Source organism: Sphaeroforma arctica, assembly GCF_001186125.1.
Source record: "Sphaeroforma arctica JP610 unplaced genomic scaffold supercont1.645, whole genome shotgun sequence".
In the NCBI taxonomy this organism is placed as follows: Eukaryota; class Ichthyosporea; order Ichthyophonida; genus Sphaeroforma; species Sphaeroforma arctica.
The window spans coordinates 34,140-44,749 of record NW_014039913.1 but is presented as its reverse complement, the minus strand read 5'-3'; the positions used below and the strand labels follow the sequence as shown (position 1 = coordinate 44,749).

At 41.3% G+C, this 10,610-nt stretch overlaps 3 protein-coding genes across 3 annotated transcripts; all 3 read right to left on the bottom strand.

Annotated features, from left to right (window-relative positions):
* Positions 1–158: 158 nt before the first annotated feature.
* On the bottom strand, positions 159–3,265 carry SARC_07811 (hypothetical protein; the record flags this gene model as incomplete). The annotated part of the gene is made up of 4 exons (XM_014298239.1): positions 2,842–3,265; positions 1,217–1,416; positions 926–1,027; positions 159–344 (listed from the first exon to the last, which is right to left on the bottom strand). Exons 1-4 carry the CDS (start codon positions 3,017–3,019, stop codon positions 159–161), a joined length of 666 nt encoding a protein of 221 aa, XP_014153714.1. The 5' UTR covers positions 3,020–3,265.
* A 740-nt stretch (positions 3,266–4,005) lies between these two features.
* SARC_07810 (hsp70-like protein) lies at positions 4,006–6,262 on the bottom strand. The gene has a single exon (XM_014298238.1). The coding sequence runs from the start codon at positions 6,199–6,201 to the stop codon at positions 4,264–4,266; it is 1,938 nt and encodes a 645-aa protein (XP_014153713.1). The 5' UTR covers positions 6,202–6,262; the 3' UTR covers positions 4,006–4,263.
* A 2,124-nt stretch (positions 6,263–8,386) lies between these two features.
* SARC_07809 (hypothetical protein) lies at positions 8,387–10,377 on the bottom strand (the record flags this gene model as incomplete). The annotated part of the gene is made up of 4 exons (XM_014298237.1): positions 8,387–8,874; positions 9,388–9,722; positions 10,051–10,310; positions 10,372–10,377. The coding sequence occupies 4 exons, from the start codon at positions 10,375–10,377 to the stop codon at positions 8,654–8,656; spliced, it is 822 nt and encodes a 273-aa protein (XP_014153712.1). The 3' UTR covers positions 8,387–8,653.
* Positions 10,378–10,610: the final 233 nt, after the last annotated feature.

Here is a 10,610-nt window from a genome sequence, read left to right as displayed (position 1 = left end):
AGAGAGAGAGAGAGAGAGATATATATATATATATATATATATAGATATAGATATATATATATGGTGCAGGGTTTTAGCCAGGCACACACACAGACAAAGAAACATATATATATATATATAATTACGCTCATGACCAAAGCTTGCGAGTAAAAACAGTGCTATCTAGCAGATAACATTGACATCCGCCTCATAAGCGCACTGTACATCGTCTCACTCTTAACACTCGACGCAACAGCGCTATAGTGTACACTTACCATTGAAGCGGCATCCCATACGATTATAGTTCTATCCCATGACCCTGTCACGAGATACTCCGCAGAGGTCGCCAGTGCGGAGATAGGGCCCTACGAACCGGTCGAGTAGAGGGTTCTCAAAGGTCAACATACGAGTTGAGCATTGTAGTTGAGTGATGAGAAACTTCTTCTCCGCGATATACGGCTACTACATGTTCGTATACAACTCGACTATAGTAGTGATACATGGTTCAATATAGTAGTATATGTCGTACATACACAACGTACAACCCACACATACCGAGCAGAAACCTTATACGTGAAGATGATGGCATGAGTGTATATCTTCACATAAGAGAAAAAAACGATACAAGGTGGTACAATGTATACTGTAGATGTTCACTGTACATTAAATACCGCCCCAGTTCGTAACTGTATGTGACCGAGTTCGAGTTGAAAGTCAATCCCACAATAAACCAGGAAGTTCAGGCAATACATTCATACAGTACAAGCTTCAACGCCTATCTAGAGATATGCTAACGGCAATGCGAAGGCATACCCACCCGGGCTTTCATCCGAAGCTCAAGTCTTTTGTTCGATCTATGCGAGCACAAAGTGGTACAAGCAAGTATTGTTGTCTTATTGGCTCAAAATATAAACCATCGAGGGACTCTGACATTCAATGCGCATACCTCTTGTTTCCTGGTGGTCCCTACAATGGTCTTGGCCACGGTGTCGATCTTTCGGATTGAATTCTCGGCACCCCCCGTGAAAACAAATGGATTACTCCACGCCTGTTGAATGTCGGATGAAGATGTATGCGTTATATATATATATATATATATAAATACACTCACTCACTCACACACACACTCTCACAGATATATATATATAAATATATATCTTAAATACAAATATATTTAAAATTATAACATATATATATATACGTAGCAGCTAGATTGATCGTCTGGGATGGGTCTTACCTGTGCACACAGTATCTTGCACGGCACTTTGATAGCTTCGCCTTTGTCATAGTTAACGTTAGCCATGTACTTCTTCCTCTGTATGAGTTCCGCATCGGTTTGTAGAAATAAGTTCTCTCGGTCGTCCATGATGTGTGGCTTGCCTTCTTTATCAGTTTCGGTGGGGTTGGTATCCCACTGGAACACTTTCTCTTCATCGTCTATAAGATATGGAATAAAAAGGTACGCGGAAGGTGGCGTGTTTACATGTCAGATACATGCATGTATATACATTCAGAACTTCATTTGTATGCACATTTGAGTGCAAGTATCAGAACTTGTACGTGAAAGATATATTTCGAAGAAAAATATAATTCTCAAAACGTATACGCTTGATATAAAGAGCACCTAAAACATACTTTCTTCATCGCCAATTGAATACGAGGACAGATAGGATGACACTTAATGTAACTGATCGTACGCAAGGCTGGTTACTTGAGGTTGCATGGCTACTTACACAGCGCCACCTTCGCGTTTGGATATGTGTGCCGGCAGGCGGGTGATAATGTAATTCACGTAGGTAAGTGACTGGGTAGATAAGGTTGACATAAAATGTCACCTTACTCTCACGTCAAGCTAAAGCGAACGGTCAAAACGTTCACAAATATCGTGCATAAAATAGGGTTCAGTTGTACGTGTACAGTGTACAGATACATACTCAACTAAGGATGGGTGTGTACGTTTATTTTTCAATACCCAGTATATTCATGATATATATATAAGTACATAACACTAAACATAAGGTACCAACACCAGTATTCCTGAATGCTTTGCATTGGATCGTCTACATATAATGACTGTCAACCACTCATTCCAGCCTATACTACGTCTCTAATAATCACAATAAAGACGATACTACTTAACACTCCAGAAAACAGTACATCAAATCGAGAAAATGTATTCACTGCGTGAGACTTCGTAGTACTCTTTGGTCTAAAACTTGGTACAGACCAAACATAATCGTAAATACATACACGTGTCCACATAAGCAACAACCTCATCCGTCCCAAGGAACATATCCAAAACACTGGACACATTCGCCCTTCTTTGTATTAGATAGTAGAAAAAACTTTGAGAATAATCTATACTGTCCTGCAGGGCACATTTGTGTGATATGTCCAATACGTCTTTGATATTTATCACCATACCAAGTATATGTGGCGTGATATTTGCGTACACACAGCTCAACGAGCAATAATATCAATGAAGATATCATTTATATATAAATGCACTCACACACATATATATATAAATATAAATATATATATATATATATACATATACATATATTCATATATATATACATACATACACACACTCACACACACACACACATATATATATATATATATATATATATGTATATACATACATACATACATACATACATACATACATATATATATATATATATATATATATATATATACATATAATATATATAATAATATAATAATATAATAATATATATATAATAATATATATAATAATATAATAATATAATAATGTAATAATATATACATATATATATATATATATAATACACATACACACTATATATATTGTAAAACAAAACTGAATCTCACCTTCGCCGGTCCTTATAGTGGACAGATCTACACCTTGGATCATAAACTGCTCGATACTCTCCTGTACCGCATCTTCGTGTGACATGTCAAAGAGGTCTTTATTCTCTGCCACAGCCTCATCGAATGTTTCTTGTGTAATGCGCCGTGGGCAAATCTTCCGCTTGTCTTCGCCCGCCATTGCGTTGACTAGTGCATATGTCGTCGCTATAATGTATTTATACTGTCGCTCTATCCTCAGTGATTTTATTGTCGTTTGTATTTACACTCAGCCTGAGACTCCCTTCGATATTTTCCAACACTGGAGGATCGTGTCCTGCCTTCTAGTTCAGTCTCTGGGGTCACAACAGCTGCCTTTTCTGTTCTATGTAGACCATGATTGCACATAAATACGAACATTATATTTTTGAGAGTACGTATGCTTATGAAATAACTGGAAGTCAGGTGAACCGAGACAGTGACACCTCGCCAACATTAAAGTTTAAACCCTACTACTCTAGAGATTTGCGCGTGCTCACGAGTCACTTCTCAGTCTCTCAGTGAGTCTCAGTCGACTTCAGTCCGATCAGTTGAGTCAGAGATCCAAAAAATAAACTCCGGTATTCAGCTATAACAGTATGCAACTAAAATAATAAATACCTTAAGAATACAGCAGTACCACACTAACATCGAATATCGAAACCAAATGCTGCTGGCCAGGCACACCTACCTTATGTATTTGGACATTAGCGAGAGCCTCTAGCCATCCCTAATAGTATAATATTCTATACCCTAACCGTGTATTACCTTTCGATTTTCTGCACAGCGTCACTACCATTCGACAAGTGCATGAACGTGTATGAGGGATGCCAGGATGTCAGGACCAGTATTTGCGCGTATATCAGGCGCGTACCTTATTGGTACTGAATTGCACCATTTCATGCGAATCTGCCCATCACTTTGTACCAAATAATCGGTCTGACCCTAGCGTATAAGTAATGCCTATTTTTCAGCATCTTGTATTTTTCACTTGACAAACCCTATGTGTCCATGATAAATGGTATTTATTTAGCTATTTAACATGGCACTACAGAACTAAATTAGAGAAAAGCGATACGTGTTATATACAGTCTGCGAACAGCCAAAATGGACATTGCAGTATAAAACGTAATTGCTACACAGTTATATTCCCAACTCGCATGTGTTTGCTTTAATTTTTTGTATATTATCCTATGATGAACTGAACTGGTTGCAATACCGAATGGATTGACGAATACTCATACACGACCAACTCTATGAAAGATTGATACTATGATACTATGATGAACAATACCCAAACAGCAACTCAGAGACGTAATTTTAGATTCAATATTCTTTTTAACTACTTTATATTTCTTCTACAATTTTACTAATAAGAGTGACGACAATTTTTAGTCTGGTGTTCATTTAGTCGACTTCCTCCACAGTAGGCTCAGAAGCGGGGTTTCCAGGCATACCCCCAGGCATACCACCAGCGCCGTCACCACCGGCCGGCTTGTATGCATTAGTCATAATGGGGTTCACCACAGCCTCCAACTCCTTCTTCTGATGCTCGAACTCGTCCTTCTCAGCTGTCTGATTATTATCCAGCCAGCTGATGACCTCGTCCGCCTTCTTGATCACACTCTCACGGTCGCTGTCGGAGATCTTTCCCTTGAGATCATTCTCCACAGAGTTCTTGACCTGGTACGCATATCCTTCTAGATCGTTCTTAGCGGTGACCTTCTGTCGCTGCGTTTCATCCTGAGCGGCATACTTCTCGGCATCCGCAAGCATTTTATCGATATCAATCTGGTTCAGGCGGCCCGCATCGTTTGTCACTGTGATTTTCTCGGACTTACCAGAAGCCTTGTCTTGGGCAGACACATTGAGGATACCATTGGCATCGATATCAAAGGTGACCTCAATCTGGGGTGTTCCTCTGGGAGCAGGGGCAATACCGGTTAGGTCAAAGGCACCCAGCTTGTGGTTGTCCTTAGTCATGGCTCGTTCACCCTCGTAAACCTGAATAGACACCGCTGGCTGATTGTCAGCGTATGTGGAAAAGGTCTGTGTCTGCTTCGTGGGGATGGTGGTGTTGCGCTTGATTAAGGAAGTCATCACTCCACCGGCAGTCTCGATACCCATAGATAGGGGTGCCACGTCCAGTAGTAGCAGATCGCTGACGGCGCTGTCTGTGTCGCCTCTCAGAATGGCTCCTTGGACAGCCGCTCCATAGGCTACGGCCTCATCCACGTTGATGCTCTTGTTCAGCTCTTTGCCGTTGAAGTAATCAGACAAGAGTTTCTGAATCTTTGGAATACGGGTGGAACCGCCAACCAGTACGATTTCATCGATACTTGACTTGTCAAACTTTGCATCTCGCAATGCCTTTTCAACTGGTTCCAGTGTGCCTCTAAACAAGTCTACACACATCTCCTCGAAACGTGCGCGTGTGATGGTTGTATAGAAATCAGCGCCCTCGAAAAGAGAGTCGATCTCAACATTGGCCTGTGCGGACGACGATAGCGTACGTTTAGCCTTCTCGCACGCCGTTCTCAACCTACGCATGGCTCGCGCGTTTTTAGTTAGATTCTTCTTGGTCTTGCGTTGGAACTCCTTGGCGAAATGAGCTACCAATCTGTTGTCGAAATCTTCACCTCCCAAATGTGTGTCACCAGCAGTAGATTTGACTTCGAACACACCGTCATCTATGGTGAGTATACTTACATCGAAGGTACCTCCTCCAAGGTCGAAAATTAGGATTTTCTTCTCCCCCTCATTGGCGGCCTTCTTGTCCAATCCGTAGGCAATCGCAGCAGCCGTTGGCTCGTTGATGATACGTAGCACGTTCAGACCTGCGATAGCCCCAGCATCCTTTGTACTTTGCCTTTGAGAATCATTGAAATATGCAGGCACAGTGATCACGGCGTCGGTCACTTTGGTTCCCAAGTAGGCCTCAGCCGTTTCCTTCATCTTTGTCAGCACCATTGAGGATATCTCTTCAGGCAGAAATGTCTTCTCTTCAGCCATATACTCTACCTTGATCGCTGGCTTCTTGTTCTTCTCCACAACTTTGAATGAGAAGTGCTTTAGATCTTCCTGTACTTCGTTGTCATTGAACTGTCGGCCAATTAATCGTTTGGCATCGAACACCGTGTTATTAGGGTTAAGCGCTACCTGGTTCTTCGCGGCGTCTCCCAAAAGTCGCTCGGAGTCCGTGAAAGCAACGTACGAGGGCGTTGTACGGTTACCTTGGTCGTTGGAGATGATCTCTACCTTTCCGTGCTGAAATACACCGACACATGAGTATGTGGTACCAAGATCGATACCGATTACAGGCGCTTTGTTATTTTGTCCTGGCATGTTGTTTGTTGTTGTTAATAATTTGGGTTGTTTTGTAATGTTAATATTTGTGATATGAATGCTGTTATCCGAAAGGAAATCACACTATTTATACTATTTTGCTATGGGTACTTTTTAGAGAAAGGAACCCTGGAACTTTGGAATTCCCTGAGCAGAAACTTCCAGAGTACGATGTGTAAATAATTGTGACATTGTGTTCACAAACACTTATCGCGCATGATCGGAAGTCCACGAGCCAAACCCCTCCGAATTAAAAATGATGATGTAGATGACTCCAAAATCAGACCTCAGGAAAAATCAGGAAACTTCATTTCCAAAAATATTCTCGTGAAGGAAATGATCAATAAAGTCAGAATAATCCTTTTTTGAGTTTTGATTGGTATAATATTTTGGAAATATATACTATCGGGTATTAATACTAAAAAGTTGTTTCCTAAAAACGGCTCCTCATCACGTTTTCCACTATCTAATAGTAATGTAAAATAAAAATAAATACTTTTAACGTTTACCTTTTGCATCACTTTCGCGCTAAAACAAAACTGTATAAATTTAGGAAATTTAGGTTCTTCGTATACAGAGCTACATAACGTGATGAGACTAGAACTGGAAAGTGAATTCGGGAAAAGAAAGTAAATTCCGGAAAAAGAAAGTAAATTCCGGAAAAAGAAAGTAAATTCCGGAAAGCTTATGACACAATTGAAAATTGAAAATGCATATTCGGGAATACTCCCGACTTTTCTTCCTCAATTCAGTCGTACGCAGTATGTACTCAGAACAGTCAGTAGTCAAACTCGGCTCACGCCTTTCAGGTCAATACTTGTATACTATGCACGCGTTAATACAGTGTCCGTGTATGTGTGTATTACTGTTACAGTCTGTCATCACTGAGTGTCCAACTAGATGTTTTATGTCCTCATAGATAGGAATCAACACACTTTGTGCTTAGAGATGTGTGCGGGATTTACAAATATGTCTAAACTTTTTTCGTTTCGGAAAAAATCTAGCCCTGGTGTATTCATATACATTCTAAAAACACATATACATAAACACTCTAAAAACCCAAGCTTACACATATGAAACCGGTTGTTAGAACGCGTCTTTATCTGTTTATGGCGAGAAAATCAATAAAGTCTACTCGTTTTGTGATATCCAAGGGATTTCTCACTTTATATTCTACTAGATATTCGACTATCCTGGACCAGCACGTATGTTTGATATGTACGCAATAGTTCATTCTAAACTTAAAAACCGTTTCTTTGCACGAAAAACTAACGTGTAAACCGATAAATCTTGTGTACCTGTAGCATCCTCCACACTTACTAAACACGAGGGGCAAGCCTTTTTATGCCTACTAACGTAGCAGCATGGTGTGTGATCCTAATTCGTATGAATGCAGCAGAATGAGGTTCAATATTCGTGCTTAGGAATGTAGTACTGAATTTGTTTTTCTATCGCAACTATTCACCATCCACCATTTACCGTACTGAGTTCAACCGTATATTTATTAGACTAGCACAACATATATGTCTATAGCTCGTATCTTCGCATCTATTGTTATCAATTTAGCAATATATATGAGACGAGTTTGTATATTCATAATCATGGTCACAAATACAATACAGTATATGATTCTAGTCCAGATTTCTATCTCTGGACTATCGTTGTATGACGTTGTTCTGTCGACCGTTGTATATTCAGACTGCTATCAAGCTGAAATACAGAATGATAAAAATAGGGTCAACCCGTTGCACGCGCATGTTTATAGAGGGGGTCTACACTATAACAACAAGTGTTCAGATACGTATGATTATACGTAACATTTTATGCACTGTACTGCCGACATTAGTTCGCTTCAAACAATACCATGCAGTTGACTTGGATCCCTACGGGCAATTCAATATTTTCAATACCAAAGTATTGTAAAAATGGACGTTGGTTCAAATCCTACTGGCCGTTGACAATAGGAATGGCTGCAACTATTGCTTTACTATACATTGCCACTTATACCTCACAAATGTAAACGTTCAAGATCAATAACCTTCAACAACCTTCTATCCCACCCATTGCACTTATTTATTCTTAATGCATTAATCTGCGGTCTTAATACAGCCCGAGAACAAAGTCCCATAATTTCATATACCGATCCAGTCAACCCCATTATAGGATGTATTAAAATATTAATTTATTGAATTATTATTAACCAACACCCACTAACCTGGTGCGTTTAAAGGTCCATATTGATACACTCGGAGGCATCTCCAGATATCTAAACTAAATTCGCCACCTAGCTGAACTGTCACCCGCAGACAGCACTGCGCTTCCCCGCAAGCACTCTACTGTAACTATTATTGGAGGTACTTTATCGCATGCAAAACGTATCTTAACAATACAGTTAAGAATGTCAATGCCGAACGCTACGCAAACCACAACTACACCAACAACTTGCGAACTGCTATTTGGTATCCGGCGTATCTGACCAACCCGGTAACGTTTTGAACGCTATACTCGACATCTCCCGCACACAGTCCCTGGACCAATTTGCTGCGCGAGAGATGCCGTTGCCGGTCATCTGTGCTGCGTTTCGCATGAGATTGGCACTCACCGCAGTTAACGCATGTACCGGCGATGGTACGGCACGTCGCAATGAGTGCTCCCACGGTCGGTTCACGCCGGCTGTGTAGTCGAGTGTGTATATACAAGGTTCGGTACCGGCGTATTAGTGTATAGATTTGTACTTGGTATGGTTGCTAGCTATCCGGCGCAAGCGTGCATATATCGGTGGATATCCTGAACTCCTGTTTTTTGATGGGTTATGTCGTGGTAATAGGTGTCGTTGGGTACACACGGCCACTGTGTTTAGTAAAGTTTATAGTGTGTTGACCATAACGCTCTCGTGTCACGAGCACACACATTCTCATCGCAAAGGTCGGCTTTATTCAAACCCGCAGTAAAAACAAAGGCACGGCACTTAGTGCACAAGTACAGTCAAAAGCCATATACAGCTGAAATACGCAGAAACCAACTATAGCACAAGGGATATGGGTTGGAAGTAGAGAATGTACACAAATGGACACGGACAATGCGATGAGTCTGTAACGCACATATATATACTACACATGCACAAAAACTGATAATGCACGAAAGGCAAATAAAAAACTGCTACTGTTGGTAAGTATTCATACTTACCTAATTTCTCGGCGACCCTAAGTCCGCTATCAGCTGCATTCTCTAGTAGAGGCACTCCAGAAAGGGTGTACGCGCCACACACCCATAGACCCTCAACCCCTTGTGCTGCAGATACCTCGTGCAGCATCTGTGCCGTTTCCATGGTAACCAGCGGCCTATCAAACATCGACCGCGATATAACCGTACCCTCTCGAGGTTCTGAGAGGGGGTTCCAAGTCTCGAAGACTTGTTGTTTGTCGGAGATTGGCTGCAGAGCATTGATCCATGCCGTGCATTCCGTTTGCGTTTGCTCTTGTGCACCCGGCGTACGGGTCGACTTCAAATTCATGGGCGACCTGTAGGCGGTGATATGGACGATGATGAATGATGAAGGTCTGTCTTTGGGAATTCCTGTTGTTGGGGGGTTTTTTTTGGAGGGGGGGGGCTCTAACGGCCCTACTGACAGCAACTAGCCTCAGAGATACCATTTGAATATTAGAAAGACCTCAATAGAGAAAAGCATGTGACTAATTTATTGATAAAACTTTGACCACGTACGGGCCTACTGACAACAACGGTCAAGGCATGATTAATCTCAGTTACATGTACACCAAAACAAATACATGTGCTATATAACTTATCAAGGTGCCTTCATACGCACATACGGGATTTCAATGGACGTACCACAAAGCCGAGTCCGACGGCATGAAGCTCTCGTCGGTGTGCAGTATGGTTTCGCTCTGTGTGACTTCAACCTGGCCAATGGTCTGGGCTAGTTTAGGGCTTATGTTTCTCAGTATAATTGCTGCGGCATGGGGATCTGTGGCCACTATAATGTGGTCATACTCAGCCGTGCCGTGTGTCTTGTCGTCTACGACCCATTTGCCCGTTTCACTGTGTTTGTGTATTGAGGAGATGTCGGAGCTGTAGCAGTGGCGGGATACCTGTGAAGAGGATATCAGAGAGCTGATGTCAGTATGTGTGTGCATTCATATACGCTCTAACAGCCATGTGTGTGCGGATGCGCACATAGAAAAATAGACATCCGTATATGAGATATCACAGAGTGGCGGCATTGTGAATTTATATCGGAGTTTACTACAAGTAATTTAACTGATTGGCTGTATTTCGCTAGCAATATGTACCTGCGCTAAGGATGTACCCCGAAAGCCTGACAATAAATGAACGTTTCGGTTGTCTCCGTTCGCATATATATATATATATATATATATATATATAACAAC

What these genes read in the sequence shown, in the direction of transcription:
- SARC_07810 (XM_014298238.1), bottom strand. Translation starts at nt 6,201, where the DNA reads ATGCCAGGACAAAATAACAAAGCGCCTGTAATCGGTATCGATCTTGGT.